Genomic DNA, 19,097 nt, shown 5'->3' with positions numbered 1-19,097 from the left:
ATTTGGATTTTTTCCTATTTATTTATGTATTTTTTTTTCTATGGCATACCCAGCCAAGCCTGATTATTTTATTGCCAATAGATTTTATTATACCATATTTTACCATACACCGTTACTAGGTTTGTTTTTATTTTTATTTTTTTGTTTTAATAGAACAAAATTTATGACTGCTATAACTTCGCACTTGTTGCGTTCATTTTTCATAAATTCCTGTTTGCTTTTGGATGCCTGTTACGTAATTTCTTAAAATTTAGCTACAATGCAGAAAATTATTCCTAAATTCAAGGGTACTGAAAAAGAATATCGTTGTCTAGTTCTTAATTGACTATGCGCGTAAAAATGTATAAAATGATTACAACAGATTTTTGAGTATACAATTAAATGCTACATAAGTTTTGCTAAAGTATGTGCGATGCTCCCTCTGGTAGCGGAATATGAAAATGGAAACAAAATTCAGTTTTGCAGAGCTAAATGAGCTCTCTTGTGGTTATTCTTGGCAGACATTCTCCATTAGGCATTCATGCGGTGAGACTTTGTATTACTTCGAGTCCTTTCTGTAGCAGTTGTCTGGTAGATGAGGGGAAATTATCTCAGCACCTTCCTTCAGCCGTACTACTCTCGCCAGGCTAAGCTACAGACATCTTAGCTCTCACATTTTTGCTATACTTGCGGATATAGCAGGTTTAGATATTATATGTTATTATCAGCACCACCACCAATAGCACCACCACTAATTTTTTAGTGGTAGTTAAAATAAGCGTTTCATTATCACTAAATCTTCAAATCACTAAACCCGCTTATTCCACTTATTATTTAGGACATTATGCCTTACCCTGGTTATTATACACTTCATGAATTTCATAAGTAGCTTGAAGTGGTTAACGCAATTGCAATTATTATTATTTTTTTTTTAATCAACAAACAGGATGCTTACAGACTGTAAGATAAATACATATATATGTAAAATAGATGTAAGCAAATACCTTATGGCAAGAGTCTTATAAGCAATTGCTTGAAAGTAAACTCAGAGTAAGAAAAATAAAAGTCTAAAGAAGAAGAATAAGCATTAAATTGAGCTAACGTCCTCCTAAAAGTAGTAATCATTTCATAAAAAGTTTTAGCAATACCCACAAAAAACAATTCATTTTGACGGAAAATATATGAGTGAGCATTAAAATGAATTTTTTTGAGCAGATACGGACAATCTATTGGGCCCGCACAAATATCATAGACAAAAAACATCGACAACAGGCACGCCCAGACTCTATCGACATGAGATTTATTATCATAGTAAGCAACAAGAGCAATGGGACGGAACGGAAAATAAAAACCCAGGTCTATTAATTCAAAAGACATTTACAAATGTTAAGGAACAAACGATTACGCACACACCAACTATATATATAAGTTGTTCAACTCACATTGGAGAGTGGATGAATTTTCGGGGCATTTAATCTCATAATAAATTTTTAGATGATCCGCTTATAGATGAAGATTACGCATTGAAAAACAGAAGAAAATATAGTTAATTACGAGTATAAAGGACACTTGAGACTCTGCGGGACACCAGATGAGGCAACAAAAGAATAAGACAATACATTATCGAGTCGAACAACATAGAGTCTGTGTTATTAAGATAAGAAATTAATCACTCAATAAATTGAGAGTGAAAGCCGCAACCTCTAAATGGCTAAACTTGATTTATATTGGGTGAGATACCGCCGGTAAGTGGTTATCTATCTTTAACTCACAACTCCCTCTTGGTTTTTAGCCTCTGTTCAGTTCTTTCCTCCCTGTTTTCCTCTCTATGGTATGACCTAACTTATTTTATGCTTTATATAGAGAACCCACCCATCTTACACAAATAAAAAAATATATAAAACTAGCATTACCCAGTGGGCTTCGCACCACCATACATAAAATATTTTTTTTTTTATATCGCAAGAAATTTTTCATATTAAGTTTTCTTTATAGAACTCGTAAAATGTTTAAACAGTTGAATTAGTTGATTTTTTTCATTCAACTTACTTTCTAAAGATGTCACAATAGCCTTTTCTGTACTTTTTTAAAATTTGATTGTGGTGGTCACCTATATACAGGTAAGGTGAAAGAGCCGATAAAAACTTGTAATTAAATTTTGATTCTTTAATTTCCATTTCAATTTTTTACGCTAAATAAATTATACTAAAATAAATAAAGTTAAAAATGTTTTTCCAGTTCCTCCTGGAGCATTCAATTTTTTATTATATTTTGCCACTTTGAACAATTTCACCAATTCATTGTGTTGATGGAACATTGTTTGCAATTCATTCACGATTGATCTTCTCGTATTCGTCGAAATTGCACAGGGCTGATCTAATTCACGATTCTCATCACCAATAAAATATATTTGCAAAAATTGATGGTCACCATCTGGGAATGGTAGCAAAGACCGAGCTCTATGGTATATTTGACCTTGACCTCTGTAAAGTTCGAGAAATATATGTAGATAACGGATCTGAATTTTTAAAAACATCGAACACAGGGACGGCACATAAATTAAATATGATATTGTTTATTCCAAACAAAGTAATAACCTTAAACGTCGGCATAAATCCATCTCTTATAATATTTGTAGCTCCAAAAGATGTCATTTGAAAGCATGAATTGTATTTTTTAATGTTTAAGAGGAAATGCTTCGACGTTGGTGAATTGCCAAAAACCAATGAATGCAAAGGTTCTGGCGGAAGTTCTAGCACCGGCAATTTGACTTTCCCACCAGCACAGCACATACCAGGCGTTTCGTTTCTGAATTTAATTGCTTTGCAATGTATGCATTCTATATTCATTTGGCCAATGTAGGCATGCATGCTGTAATCAATGGTGGCATCGTAATTGAAAGCCAATTATATTAGTAATTGAATGTAAAAGCAAAACATTGAAAATTATTTCAAGTCATTTTGGACGAAAATATATAAAAATAAATTTAATTCAAAGTTCAATGTGTGTACGTGGTTTAAACAAACACATGGTTAACACTTACCAAAAGTATATCTGTTCGCAATGAGAGCACGATATAAAAGAACTCAAAGCACATAAGAGAACTGTCAACTGAATTCCAACTACAGCAAACTAATATTAACCTTCCTACGGTCTTCGGGTCATTTTTGACCCATTTCAGGAAAAAAATTAAGTTTTTTCAAGAACCAAATTTTTTCTGGACTTGATGTGTCGTGACTTTTTCTAATTTATTATATTTTATATAATAAGCGTAAACTAAAAAAAAAATAATTTAGGCTCTGTCGCGTAGTAATTTTTATACATCTACGACCCTCGGGTCAAATTTGACCCAACGTATAAATCAGACGTTATTTGAATTAAATTTATTTGCTAATTGCAAATTTTCGGCTCAGCGGTTGCATTGTATTATTTAATCTGCTTTTATTGAGTTCACAGTGAACATAAATTTAAAAGCACGTGCTTTGTTTGGTTATTTGACTATTTATTTCGTAACGATGAGTGATAGTGAAAGTGAATTCTCTTTGGCCGCGTTTTCGGATGATGAGGAATCATGTTCCGAATTCGAAGATCATGTTGAGGTTGCAGATTCTTCCGACAGTGATTTTAGTGATGACGAAAATTCTCTTGTGTCTTCTGAAATGATGTCATCAAAAAATGGTCAAATCAAATTTTCAAAAACCCCTCTTGTAACAAGTGCCGGAAGAGCTTCAAGAGAAAATATTATCAGCTTGATTCCTGGACTAACGCGTTACTCGTGCTCACGAATTACCGAAAAAGAAATTTCTAGCTTTGAACTATTTTTTCCACCTCCTTTGATACGTACAATATTGACCTACACAAACATTGAGGGAAAATGAATATACGGTGATGAATGGCTGGATATTGAAAACATAGAACTATTCGCATTTATTGGATTGCTAATATTAGCTGGCGTTTTTCGATCAAATAACGAAAACTGTGAAAGTCTTTGGAACCCTGAAACCGGAAGACCAATATTCGCTGCAATTATGCCTTTGAAGACTTTCAAAAAAATATCGAGAGTGATAAGGTTCGACAACAGGGAAACTCGAAGTGAACGAAGATCGTTGGATAAATTTGCTCCTATACGTGATTTATAGAATCAATGGGTTGAGATATTACCTAAGCTTTACAATCCAGCGGAAAACGTGACCATCGATGAACAATTAGTAGCTTTCAGAGGAAGATGTCCATTCCGCCAGTACATGCCAGCAAAGCCTGCAAAGTATGGAATCAAATTTTGGGTACTTTGTGATTCAACAACGAGCTATGGTTGGAACATCCAACCTTACACTGGCAAGGCAATCGGAAGAACGCCCGAAAAAAAATCAAGGCATGCGTGTTGTTCTTGATTTGATTGAAGGGCTAAAAGGACATAACCTCACAACCGACAATTTTTTCACGTCTTATCAATTGGCACAAAAATTATTGGAGAAACGTATTACGATAGTAGGAACAATACGCAAAAACAAGCCCGAACTACCACCAGACTTAGTGAACATAAAAAGAATACAACTAAATTCATCAATCTTCGCTTTTACCGAACAAACAACTCTCGTTTCGTACATACCTAAGAAGAATAGAGCTGTGATTCTACTTAGCACTCTACACCATGATTCAAAAATTAGTAATCGTCGGGATAAAAAGCCAGAAATAATACTGGACTACAATAAATGTAAAGGCGGTGTAGACACATTGGACAAAGCTGTAAGCGGTTACACTTGCAAACGAATGACAAAACGGTGGCCTCAAGTAGTGTTTAGTAACATAATCGACATTTCAGCTTATAACGCTTTCGTTTTATTCAAATCCGCCAACCACACCTGGAAAGAGGGCTGTCTTACAAAGCGCCGTTTTTACTTGGAAAACCTTGGTATGCAGCTCGTAACACCCTATATAAAAATGCGACAAACTTTACCACGAGCACATTTTTCACTTGAAATTGCCAAAAAAATACGAAATGATTCTCAACTGGATGCACAACCATCATCATCAGGTCAATTTGGAAACACGTCGGAAAAGAAAATAACTAAAAGAAGTCGATGTCAACTATGCCCAAAAACTGATAACAAAACAGGATTAGTTTGCGACATTTGTAATAAATATATATGTAAACAACATTCTAAAACTATTACTTTGTGTACAAACTGTCTGAAATAATTTATTTCTTTTTTCTTTCATTATTAAATACACTTTTTATTTCAAGTTTTCGTTATTCATGAATATCTTTTAGTTATTGAATAAACGTTTTTGTTAAAGTTTGTATTATTCACATAAAAATAAAATAAAAGTTTTCATAAATATATTTATAAAAAAATATGATAATGGAATAAATATATTTGGATTTTCATTTTTATTTAAGATACCCATTTAATGGAAAAAAACCTAACAGTAAAAATAATCAAAAACCAAGTATAAACCTTGAAAATATAGTATTGGGTCAAATTTGACCCGAAGTCCGAGCGTGTCAGTTAATTTGAAGACCGTAGGAAGGTTAACGTAATACACTTACGACCACAACAGTACAACAGAAACGCTCATAAGCGGCTGTGTATTTGTTGTTGTTTTTCCCATACAGGCATTTCGTATGAGAGGAAACCATTACTCACATAAAATGTCATAACTCTGGAACGGCTGCACCGATTTCAATCAAACTTCACACAAACCATCTCCTCAAAGATAGAAAAGAACTCTAAAAATTTTATGTGAATCGGTTTGGCGGTTCTTGAGTTATAAGATTACCAAGGAAATGTAACTTCTTTTTATATATATAGATATCTAACTTTATGTATGACGCTTACACCCTTTTAAACGCAGTGCACTATAAAACTGCATACCAAGAAAAATTCTAAAAATGCTGGAATTTTGAAAATTGTTTGAAAATTTTAAAAAATGTTGAAGAAGTGAAACAAGTTACCTGTATAAAAAACAAACTCTACCAAACAACTCATTGAGAATTTTATTTATTGAAAGCAGAATAAAGTTGAGCGATTCATATCCGTTTTTGGTTTTTTTTAACAGTCAATATTTTCGCACAACTATTTCGAAGAGTTTACATATGTATGTAAAAAGATAAACTCTATAAAATCAGCTGGACAACGCTCACCCTCACTCATTGTAAAAGCTTGAGAAAAAAACACGAAAATTTGACAAAGATAGAATAAATGCGGCATTACTGCGAAAAAAAACCATTAATCACGTTTGAACTCAAGAGTCCGAAACTACTTTTTACTGAATATTTTATAAGACAGAAATGCGCTCAGAGGTCGCTGCTATTTTGAAGAGCTTCCTTTACCATTTAGGTTAAAAAACTCAGCCTCGGCTATTACAGTGCATTTGTTTTCCTTCCCACTGTAAATAGTGTTTTATGCAGTGGAACGTTGCCTACATTTAGGCTAGGCTATTTTAAGTAGTGTTTGAAAAAACTTACTTAATTATCACCATCAAAAAAATAGCAGTCATATATGACAAAATGAAAAGCTATATAAAGGGTGGTTAAGTTTCAAGGGCCGGTGTTGATTTTGAATAAAATACAATTTTTTTTGGAAATTATAGTAATTTCTCTTTATTATGATAATACTGGTATAGCTCAATTACGTATGGAACAAAATATCAGCCAAATAGCCGCCGCGACCTCGGCGGAATACCTCCATCCGATGGTCCAAATTTTCGATGACGCTAAGGCATAATTCAGGTTCAATGCCGTTAATGTGCCGAATTATCTCATTTTTTAGGCCTTGAATTGTTGCTGGCTTATCGACGTACACCTTTTCTTTCAAATAACCCCAAAGAAAGAAGTCCAACCGGTGTCATTGACGTTTAGGTGTGGTTCACATTCAACATCGGCCCTTGAAATTTAACCACCCTTAGAAGACAGAAGATTCTAAGTAAAGTTCAACGATGGCTCTGGCATACCGCCATGAACGCGGGAGTTCCTCAAGGAAGCGTATTAGGTCTAATGTAATGCCTTATATATATTTAGATCAGACATACCGACTCAAACTACAAGAAACACCATGATTGCTACATTCGCTGACGATGCAGTTCTGTTGGTATCGGGCAGTACCGAAGGACATGCCACTCAGAAACTCTAATCAAAGCTAAACTAATTACTTGACTAGTTTTAAAAAAGTAAGAAAAAAGAAGAAAACGGTTCAAGTTATCTGTAATAATAAAAAATAAAAATAAAATTAAAAATATTTGATATCGTAAGATGTGTTATAAATAATTATAAGAATGTGATGTGTAATACTGACGTGCGTATAGTCTGATAGCTGGGAATCACTATCCAAGGAAAGCTGAATTGGAAAGTTCATATTATTAAAATAATGAGATTATGATCGAAATGGGTATTTTATTATCACTAAATAATAAACTGCTAATGTATTATACTAAAATGAAGAAAATATGGTACAGAAATTTGAGGTACTCCGTCCAAATCTAATCTACTGATATTACAAAGAACCCAGTCTAAAATTCTTCGGGCAGTAACTAATACTACATGGTATTTAACGAACGTCGATATGCATCGTTACTCAAGCATTGACTCTGCTGAAGAAGTGATATTATACATAACGTGAGCACAAAATATATCAATCGACTATTGTCACACAAATTCCTTGATGAGGTTGCTGCCCTTACAGGAAGGCTGAAACGTATTGCTTCATCGCAATTAAGAAATATTTAGATATTCTTTTCTTTTTTAAAGGAAACTTCTCAGTGTATTTAATTTATATTTTGTAGTTCGATTCTTTGATTTGTATCTTTAGTAAAATATTGTACTCGTTGCAGGCATTTAATGTCGGTAATATTTACATTTATATTTCTTCGAATTCTTTAAACCAAAATTGTGGGGCAATGGTCCTAAATTTGTAGCGATCTTCCATGCACCTTAATAATAATTACTTGATGTCTCAAGAGAAACGAAACTGAGCTAGCAATTTCGGCCTTTATATCACTATGTACTCGGCAGAATTCTGCTCGCTCATTTCCCACGTTTTGACACACTCGTCCAATCAGCAATATGAACGGAGACTGTGTTAATTTTTTCCGCATATCACAGACACAATCTCTTTGACCGCGGTAGCGCCAGCCAATCAGCTCATTCCTTCACATTTGCAGAGAGCCCGTTAACGGTCTGATATTGGCTACCCCTTCTGAGTTCTTTTCACCATGAGCTCCTTCACACTGAGTTAACTACACCGAGGTAATGAACACTACAGCTCTGCGAGAAGAAAACGAAAAAAAACCGAACAGATGCGAAGCTTTGATAAAGGGGTTAACGAAAACTAGTACCTTCTATATAAAAATGGAAGTGGCGACACTGCTGCGGTGGAATTTCTCCCGTGTGAGCGAAGCTAGTGTTGCATGCAGGCACCGACATTTTATCTGGTGTATTAGTCATTGGAAACTGAAAATGATCAAATCTAGAACAGCGTTGGACAGAGTGTATCATATAAGCCTAAAAGGAAGCTTTGTAAAAAAATAAGAAAAAGTTTACCCGAAACAATTAAGTAGTTTTATGTTTTGCATGGATTTTACAAATGCTTCGTTAATTTTAGTAAACATCTAAGTGACGCTGGGGCTGGAAGAAAAGTAGTAGTTCTATTTACCCACCAAAAATCGTTGGCTAAACAATATATCATGTGCATCTCATGGATAATGCTGTGAAAACTATTCAATGGGCAAAAAATCAAGGAAAAAATTTATAAAATTCTTTACTATTTTTGTTTTACTTTTCACTTAAAGTGCTAAAAAGTAAAGTGTTTAAATGCATATTTCCAAATTTTAGATATGCATGTATATGTTCTATTAATTTTCAGGTTTTCGTGTCCCTAAAAACTGCAATATATCAGAGAAAATATGAAAACTAAATTAATTATAGAGCAACACAAATATTAAACATTTTTTGACGTGATAACGTCTTATAATTCGATGTAGCCAGCTGCACGCACCAAAAAATGCCTCCTTTCCATCAGTAGTTTCTTATGACATTGTCACGTTAAACATCGTTCACAGACAACCTCATTGGCATTTTATTTTTGTAAATATTTCCAATTTTTTAGTGCATAAAAATTCGGCCCTAGCGATCACTTATTTGCTACAAAAAATTAAATTATAATATTCTTTGTACAATCTTCAGTAAACTTTAACCTATCCATCGCCACAGGGTGACTGCAAGTTGAATACAATCATTTTCTTCGACTTATATCAGCATTGCTTTTCTTCGCCTAAAAGTATGCAATAAAACTATGAGACAAATTCAGCATGCCTGTAGGAAATTAGAAACAAAGCTTAATACATACAAATACAGTACAAAGGAACGATGGAAGCTAAGCCATCACATTTTTTTCCAGTGCGCGATATTCAATACAAAAACGATTGTCAGATCTAAGAATATTAAAAGTTGCGTTTGTATTTTAATACCAAAGTAATTTATACGTATGGAAAACTCCATTAGCGCATATGCCACACTGATTCCTTTTGCTGTTGTGTCTGAATTACAACTTTAGTAAACTGGAAAATTTTTTGTATGAAATCATTATTTTACACCGTCAACTCCAAAACTCAACTTTTAAGTGCACACATGAGAAAGACCTACAAAGCACGAACATATTCTGCACGTTTACTTTAAATCAATTAGTTTACGCTTTTTGGACCCAAAATTTTTCTAACCTCATATTATTAATCCGACTTTTTCTAGTAAAAACAAAACGCTTTTGTGTAAAACAGGTAGATATTCGAATGTAAAACTGACTTCTGAATCCAAATATGATAAAATAAAATGAATACAAATGTTTTACAACAACCCTTTTGTTGTTATCTCGACTAATGGGAAAAGCGAATGGAGAAGCTCCGTGGGCTGTGGAAGAACGCAGTTGTAATTGATCTCGTAAAAACAAGATTGCCGATTCTATAATAACGGAAAAGTTATTGATTGGAACAAAGCTTATTTAAGTTTCATTTATTAGCATCCACAACGACCTATGAGTTTCATTTATTTTAAATATTTCTAATGCTGCAAGAAGGAATAGCTGCTGCCTCCTTAAACTGTGCAAGATTAGCGAGTTATCCATCGTTTTTTCTCAACAAAGCCAAGGATGTTTTCGTCTCTCTACTTTCAATAATATCTCCTACCTGTGTGTTATTTTTGACTCAAAATTTTTATTCTTACCATTACAAAATCCTGTGCTGTGCTAGCTTTCATTCGCACTTTTGCTTTGGCTTTAGTGATCCGTGTACCCTGAAGCTCTGGTTTACGTCCCTAGCTCGATCCAAACTTTTTAATGCGGTCCCTATTTGGAGATCTTATTTTGATAGCCATATTAAAAGACTTCAGTATATCTAAAAGGTGTTTGTTCGCTTTGCCCTACCATCTCTAAACTTTGTGAACCTAATCCCACCGTATAGTTATGCTACCAACGCTCTAATTTATGAAGCCTCAAGAGGACCGAATTACTTCAAAAATTCTTTAGCCTTTGATTTATTTTCTTGTAAGTGTAAATTAACAAATATTTTGAAACAAATTTTACAGTTAATTTGAATCCGATATATTCAGTCTGTAAAACGGCCGCCGTAGCCGAATGGGTTGGTGCCCGATTACCATTCGGAATTCAGAGAGAGAACGTTGGTTCGAATCTCGGTGAAACACCAAAATTAATAAAAACATTTTTCTAATAGCGGTCGTCCCTCGGCAGGCAATGGCAAACCTCCGAGTGTATTTCTGCCATGAAAAAACTTCTCATAAAAATATCTGAGTTCGGAGTCGGCTTGAAACTGTAGGTCCCTCCATTTTGTGGAACAACATCAGTACACACACCACAAATAGGAGGAAGTGAGCAATTAGTGCATGAGGCTTAAATACAAAAACACTATTAATTGCGTAAGCTAAATAGCGCTCTCAATGACGCTATTTAAACATTTACTGTCTCAGCTAATTAGTCTAACGGAAAACATTTAGCGCTACAATAATTGACGCTTTCACCCTATTTGGGTGTTTGGCCGAGCACTTAGCATTATTTGCGAGAAGCGCTAAGCGATTTTGGCAAAGTTTAGCAAAGCGGGCCAGTCTTTTCTTTCTCGTGCTAAACGGTGACAGTTGAAGACACCAAGTGAAGCCAAGTCCTTCTCCCCCAGATCTTGCCAACGCAGAGGAGGCTTTCCTCTTCCTCTCCTACCACCAGCTGGTACCGCATCGAATACTTTCAGAGCCGGAGCGTTTGTATCCATTCGGATGACTTGACCCAGCCAGCGTAGCCGCTGGATCTTTATTCGCTGCGCTATGTAACGGGTGATCAATCATGAGGTGCTCTTTTCAATAGTTAAAAAAAAACAAAAATGTAAATTATGTTCAAAACCTTTATTTATCATTTGAAAGGGCATTCTTTGACATTTACTTTTTGAATATGACTTCATTCAAATGTTGGCCGCAACTACGCTTAAGGTGGTCCATTCTGAAGGTCCAATTTTCAATCACTCGTTCGAGCATTTCGACTGGTATGTCGTGAATAACACGCGTAATGTTGGCTTCCAGAGCTTCAATCGTAGCTGGTTTATCAGCATAGACCTTGGACTTCACGAATCCCCAAAGAAAAAAGTCCAAAGGTGTGATATCACAAGATCTTGGTGGCCAACTCACAGGTCCTAAACGTGAAATCAGCTGCTCTCCGAAATGACTTCTCAATAAAGTCATTGTTTCAGGAGCTGTATGGCAAGTGGCTCCGTCTTGTTGAAACCAAATGTCGTAAAGATCATTAGATTCAATTTCAGGTAGCAAAAAGTCCGATATCATGGTAAGGTAGCGAGCACCATTCACAGTTACGTTGCGGCCATCATCATTTTTGAAAAAATATGGACCGATGATTCCACCAGCCCATAAACCACACCAGACCGTTGTTTTCTCTGGGTGTAAAGGTAGCTCTTGAACTTGTTCTGGTTGCTCTTCATCCCAAATACGGCAATTTTGCTTATTGACGTAACCATTGAGCCAGAAATGCGCCTCATCGCTGAACAAAATTTTGCTCGAAAACAGCGGATCTTCTTCAATCTTTTCAAGAGCCCAATCAGCAAAACGGTGACGTGCAGGAAGGTCATTTGGCTTTAGTTGTTGTACGAGCTGTATTTTGTATGCTTTTAAATGAAGATCCTTCCGTAAAATTGACCAAGTTGTTCCATACGACAGTCCAAGTTCCATACGACAGTCCAACGGTGCCGAATTGATTCATCGCGGTTTTCACGTGCACTCTCTGCTACTGCCGCTATATTCTCATTGCTTCTTGCTGGACGTGGTCTATTCGGTCGAGAATTATCCACCAATGAATATTCGGATTCAAATTTGTTGATGGTATGTCGAATAGTGTTTAAAGCAGGCCGATTATGTTGACCATAATGCGGTCCAAGCGCACGAAAAACATTTGTCACAGAACGCTGATTTTCATAATACAGTTGAACAATTTGTAGACGTTGTTGCGGTGTGAGTCTTTCCATGATGAAATGCCAAACGCTGTTCAACAAATCCACGATGACAGTTTGCCACAACTCGCGCGCGATCTGTAAAGAAAACGCAAATGAAAAAAACTCCTCTTAATTGATCACCCGTTATATGTCGTTGTAAAGCTTATACATACATCCATTTCATCACCTGCGATATTCCCGTTGCCAACTTGCAATGGTCCAAAAATCGTCCACAGAATCTTTCTCTCAAATAATTAAAGGACATGATGAGATAAAGTGTTAGTTTTGTTCGTCGAGAAAGGACTTTACTACTCACTTGCCTACTTAGTCCAAAGTAGTACTTGTTGGCAAGAAAGATTCTACATTGGATTTTGAGGCTGACACTGTTATCGGTGTAAATTCTGGTTCCTAAATAAACGAAGTCTCTCATACTATGATACTTCAAAGCCATAACCGCCAGTGGCGTGGGTGCTGATACGCGAATGCGTCGACTGTTTGTTTGATGACAGGAGATACTTCGTATTGTCATCGTAATAACAAAGCTCAGTTATAAGCTTTGAGTTGTATGAGTTTTAAAGTGCTTTTCCAAAAAATTGCTTTACTCAAGACTTCGGATGCTCTTTGCTGTTATATGAAAATGATATTGAAAACACACACGCATTTATAATTTTATTCTGATTTATTTATATATTTAAAATTTTCCATATTTACAAGTAGCATTTAATCATAATCATTATTAGCAATCAGCATTAGTACGCATAACTCAAGCATCCTTCAAAGGTGTACATACATACGTACGCATGTATGTATGTGTGAAATTATATTTATTTTCCCTTTGCAATTTATTATTTTATATTATTTGCTTACTATATTATTTGTATATGCGTGTATATACAGTTAGAAATATAATAAAGTACAATTTTTATTTAAATTTAGCTTACAACTTCGCCGTTTCAAAATATAATAGAAGAACATCAAATCAAATAAAAGAAATGCTCCATCAGAGATGTCGAGCCATAGAAGTATGTATATATGTATGTGTATGTGTATGTATATTTATATGTTTATTACAAAAGTGTATAGCTTATGAGATTTTTAGAGTTTCGTAAGCGAAAAAACAGCCGAATCATTAATGTATGTAAGTATGTAAGTTTATATGTATGTATATATGTATGTATGTGTGTATGTATGGATGCTTTTATTTATTTATTTTATATGCATGCGGTTTATGCACCACACACACACGCGCATACATACATTTTATACATACATATGCACATACGTAAGCCTAAGTGATGGACAGCCTAGCTACTGCTAACCATCGAGAGACCCATTGCAGCAAATTACAACTACTCGTACATATCACTAATTAAATTTATTACCATACATGCGGTTTCATATTGCTTTTTTTTTTGCATTTCCTGCTTTTATTGTTGTTTGATTTTTTAATCACCTAATTTTCACACACAAAATGCTTCAATGCCTATAATCACCGCCTAATTTCTTTAATTTCAAACTTAAATTTAATTATTTGACAAAGCAGAGATGTTTTAGACTTTCTTTGCAGTATTTTTGTTTTTTTGTTTTCCTTTGTTCTTTCTTTTCAGATGATCATTACTCCCGCTTTCGCGCACTATTCTAATTCCATATTTTTATTAAATTCAGACGAAATTCCTCGCCCACACCAGCAACTGCAAACATTTCCCCTTCAGTTTCTCCATCTGCTTAACTTCCTCTCTCTCTCTCTCTGTCGCTCGCGCGCAATTTCTCTCAATGCTTCAGTCCTGTTATCGCATCACTGCAGTTGTTACTGTTGTTGCTTACAATTGCTTTGCACATGACCATCTTGACGCTGGCGAGGAAGTCCGTTAGGTAGCATCATGTGGGGCGCGGCGGTGCTGCCGATTTGCGACTAACGGGCGGTGGTGGTGGTGCGCTACGCATACGCGGCACTGGTCGCATATCGAGCGGTTTGGGCGGTGATGGTCGTTGTGGTGGTGCGCCATTACCACTACCACTATTTGTTCGTTCCGCTGATGAATTCGAGCGTTGAGTTAATTTTGGTTGTGTTGTAATAATTTTTGGTTTGTTGATATCAATTGATTTGCTCTTTTTGTTGTTTGTGGTGGTGTCGTCCTCAGCATCGCTTGAGACCGAATCATAGGAGGAAGGCGTCGGTGAGTGTGGTGAATAGGAGTCTGGCTCGAGTTCCTGTGACTCCAGCATTGTACGAAATTCTTGTATCGAGTCGTTCAAAGCCCACAGCTGAGAGAGTAATGAGAGGTCCAACTGGCGTAGGCCATACTGTAAATGAAAGAAAAGAAAGTTTATTAATTAGTGAAAGAGAATAACAAAATTTGTTGCAAAAATTTAAATATTGAGATTTTCTGATAGGAATAGATTGCAAATTATTCTAAGTTCGATATTTTATAGGCAACAATAAAAAAAGGTTCAGATTTTCATAAATCGCTGCTTTGAGCCATTCTGCGCTCTATTAAGCATTGAGCGCATCCCAGTTATCGGGGTCTCAAGTGATGAGCTCTTCACCCGAGGTAGGCAAAAGCCAGTTGCAATTGAGATTCGTGAGCGTAAATGCAGATGGATTGGTCACACTATGCGTGGTCACAAAGCATGTCCACAGACTGGAATCCACAAGTCTCGTACCATAAAGGACGACCCGAAGAATCTTGGAAGCGAAGCCTGCATTACAAATTCACAACAGTTGACCACTTCCTGGCATGGCCGCAAATAAAGCTTAAAGCCAGAAACCGATAAACATAGAATTTATGTGTTTCGGCACTTTCCATCCCCAGCCGTAGCGCTCTTAAGTAATAAAAATATTTTGTAAAAAGTATGGAGGCTTATCCAATTTTTTTTTTTTACAATAGAAAGCCTAGCATCTGCCAAGCGGCGATTGTTGTTAGAAATATTTCTTTTTTACCAGTTGATGTTTTACGCTTACCGTGAGCAATAAACTCCGGGGCAGTAGTGGCAATTACGCACACATCCCCCCACGTAAGTGGGGAAAGCCATCATATGAATACCCTAAGAGAAACATCTAAGTGATAATCCAAAAACATATGACGTGCTGAAATCCAGAAATTTAGGTCTCATATTAAAGGTTCAGCCAAAGACTGGACTATAGACTTTGCAGAGGTTTTCACTACTTTTGTTTTGTTTTTTCTTTTTTTTTTCATTTAAAAATTTTTTTGTTAAAAATTAAATTTTTTATTGTAATTTAAAAATAAATATTTTTTCTGTAATTGTTTTTTTTTTGTAATTTTAAAATTATTTTTTTTCTATAATTTAAAAATTATTTGTTTTTGTAATTTTAATATAATTTTTTTTTTTGTATTTAAAATTGTTTTTTTTTTTTGTGATTTAAAAATTTTTTTTTTTTTTTTGTAATTTAAATTTTTTCTTTTTTTGTAGTTTAAGGGGGGCCTCTTATTAGTCGGCTTCAAAAAATCGATTTTTTTTACTGCAATCCATAGATATATTATAGGAGAATATGCCCTCAAAATTTTACAGTGCAATTCAAAGTGATTTCGGAGTTACAGGCCTGTGTACCGTCCCTCGTGTGAGTATACTGTCTACCTTCTGAAAACTTTGAAACACGTTTTCTCAAAACCATGTTTTTTTTCATTTTTTAATGTTATTTAACACCTTTTTTGAAAAAAGCGAAAAAAACACTTTTTTTCAATAATTAATTGTGTGTACATTTTTTCATATTTTTATACAAGAGTAGTCTATTATATGCGGGAAAGCCTTCTGAATAAGACAATATTCTTCATTTGTGTTTCAGGTGAAAACTACGACCGCAATCTTACGCGCCGTTTTACTACCGCGCAACGAGAAGCTGTGCGAGATCCCTCATATGTCCGCCATTTTGTTTTTTTATTAATGTTAAAAAATTGTTTATTACTCTTCAATCATGCTTTCAAATAAATGCAAAAGATTATTCCTGTGTGTCGCTTTTTTCGCCTTAAAAAAAAATTGAGAAAAATACCTTTTTTTGAAGCCACTGATAAGAGGCCCCCTTAAAAATAAAATTTTTGTTGTAATTTAAAATTTAAATTTTTGTTGTAATTTAAAAATTACATTTTTTTTATAATTAAAAATTCTTTTTTTGTAATTTAAAAATTTATTCTTTTTTTCTAATTAAATTTCTTTTTTTTGTAATTTAAAATTTTTCTTTTTTGTAATTTAATTTTCTTTTTTTTGTAACTTAAAAATTATTATTTTTGTTTTTGTAATTAAAAAATAATTTTTTGTAATTTAAATTTTTTTGTTTTTTGTCATTTAAAAATTATATTTTTTGTAATTAAAAATTTTTTTTGCCGTAATTTAAAATTTAATTTTTTTTTTGTAATTTAAAAATAATTTTTTTTTTTGTAATTCAAAATTAAAATTGTTTTATAATTTAAAAATTATTTTGTTTTGGAATCTAAAAATAATTTTTGTTTTTTCTTTGTAATTTAAAAATTCTTTTTTTTTGTAATTTAAGCATCGTTTTTTATTTGTTTTTTGTAATTTAAAAATTAAGTTTTTTTTTGTAATTTAAAAACTTAATTTTTTTTTAGTTCATTCTACAAAAAATATAATATAAATCAAGATCGGTTTTAATTTTTGAGCCCATTTCGACCACCAAGCCATATAAATATACCCTTCTTTCATTGAAATAAGCGTTGCAAATAACTTTCAATAGAAAAAAAATTTTTTAAAATTCACTTCATAGGAAAAAAGAAAAATATGTAAACATTACATTCGAGGTTTGTTCAAGAAAAGGCGACTTTTAAATTTTTTCAGGCAACGTAGACTCGACTGTTTTTTTTTATTACATATGTTTGAGTATTTTTTTCACAATTTTTTTTTTTTTTTAATATAGTTTATTTGAATCGAATTAATCAGAATTAACAAAAAATGGATAGGCAGCTTCGTAACCTATTAAATTTTAATATAATAAAGTGCATATAAAAAGTTGAGCAAAATTCTCCATATTAAAAAAATGTTATACATTCGCTTTATGGAGAAATTGCACAAGGCCGTCAGAAAAAAGTTCAATATTTTTGTTGTAAAAAGTTACTTAGATTTTCTTGACTGATGACGTAATTGGATATATATTAAAGTCTACCCCTTTCTTATCATTCCGCCTAAATTGTACGAGATTCAAAAATTTAGGAACATCTTTCAATGACAAATTACAAATTATGTACAATACATTCAATTACAAATATTTGTGGCTAGCATTTTAAATGTCCAATTAAGAAGGCTTCTTAGACTTTTCGTAAAAAACGGGTCAAATTGGCCCGAAAGAGGTGGTTATAGGGTTAAGCTGTTTCGCTAAAATGATCATCGTGACTACTATAGAGCTTTCACAATAATATTTGCATCAAAAATCCACATGCAACACTTATTACAATCAAAATATAGATTTCTATAACCAAAATTTAGAAATTTTAACCTACTCTAAAAAAATGGGCATGCACTGGACTAAGACTTTATTTCACAAAAAATTCGCCAGCCATGTTGTACTTTCAGAATTTATGATAGCCTTGCTATTTTAATTAATACATGTAATTTTATTTTTTTTTTTTTTTATTTTTTATAATTTCTTAGCGCTTACAATCTTTCATTTCCTCCACTTAATTATATAAAAAAAAGCACCCAAGGCAAATGACTTTAATTCACTCAACTTACTGTCAGCTCAACACAACATCGCTTCCTTTCGAGCAGCTCATCGCTCGTTATGTGGAAAATCAAAGCGTAATAAGTTTCTTTTCTTAAACTCGTCACTTTAGTTAGTAAAAGCTTTATAAATCCGACGCTGCAGACGCCAGGCATTAATCGCTCATTGGACTATGCTACCGTATCGGATTGCTAATGTTGCAGCAATATTTTATGCTGCCATCGGGCAACAGGCAAGTAAACAAATGTTTGCGCACCTACACACATACACATTTTAGTACTTTGGGTGCAGAAAGTTGGAAATTCATTTGAGATGCCATGCGGTGATATTAATTGACAAATGAGGTTTTTCCTTCCCACTCCTCGAAATCACTTTCATTTCGATAACCTCAGCTCCAGTAATACAATAGCAAGAAAATAGCAAAATAACAAAAAAAAAACAACAGAAAACAGAAAACGTAACAACAATAACAGCTGAATGCTGTTGTGTGTGACGCATGCGCCCCACAATGACGGTCCACATTTGCTGCACCATTATTCGCATTCGTTTTCGCATTTGAATGAATTTTATGATTACGAAACGAGTTGCAAAAGTTCGAAAAGTATTTTGTTACTTTTAATAATTTCTATTGTGTCGCTTGAACAACACACACACACCCATATACTCATTATAGTTATATACATATTATATATATAAAATAACATTCACTCATGCAGTGCAAACGCCAGATGTAGATTTGTTTGTACGTGCCGAAACATAGTGGGGGAAAAGCAAAAATGTCACTAACCGCCCGATTGGCCGGCAGATCGAGCGTGCAAATTTCAGCAGCTTCAATCCCAGCTGCTGCCATAATTATTCAATATCTGCTGCTGCATGCAGTCATGTGGACTGGCGAATAGGCGTACAAAATGCTGATTGCTTTTATATCTTTGCAAGT

The 19,097-nt window shown here is 34.1% G+C and overlaps 1 protein-coding gene across 5 annotated transcripts in view; it reads right to left on the bottom strand.

Moving 5' to 3' along the window:
* Positions 1-13,131: 13,131 nt before the first annotated feature.
* Positions 13,132-19,097, bottom strand: part of LOC129239031 (serine-rich adhesin for platelets) — a 209,798-nt gene continuing 203,832 nt past the window's right edge. For all 5 annotated transcript variants that reach the window (XM_054874339.1, XM_054874494.1, XM_054874569.1 and 2 more), the window contains one exon: positions 13,132-14,775. In XM_054874339.1, the coding sequence (XP_054730314.1) occupies positions 14,350-14,775 (426 nt within the window). In that variant the 3' untranslated portion in view covers positions 13,132-14,349. The remainder of the gene's footprint in view (positions 14,776-19,097) is intronic.

Source organism: Anastrepha obliqua, chromosome 1 (genome assembly GCF_027943255.1).
Source record: "Anastrepha obliqua isolate idAnaObli1 chromosome 1, idAnaObli1_1.0, whole genome shotgun sequence".
Classification (NCBI taxonomy): domain Eukaryota; kingdom Metazoa; phylum Arthropoda; class Insecta; order Diptera; family Tephritidae; genus Anastrepha; species Anastrepha obliqua.
This window is presented reverse-complemented; position numbering and strand designations above follow the sequence as displayed.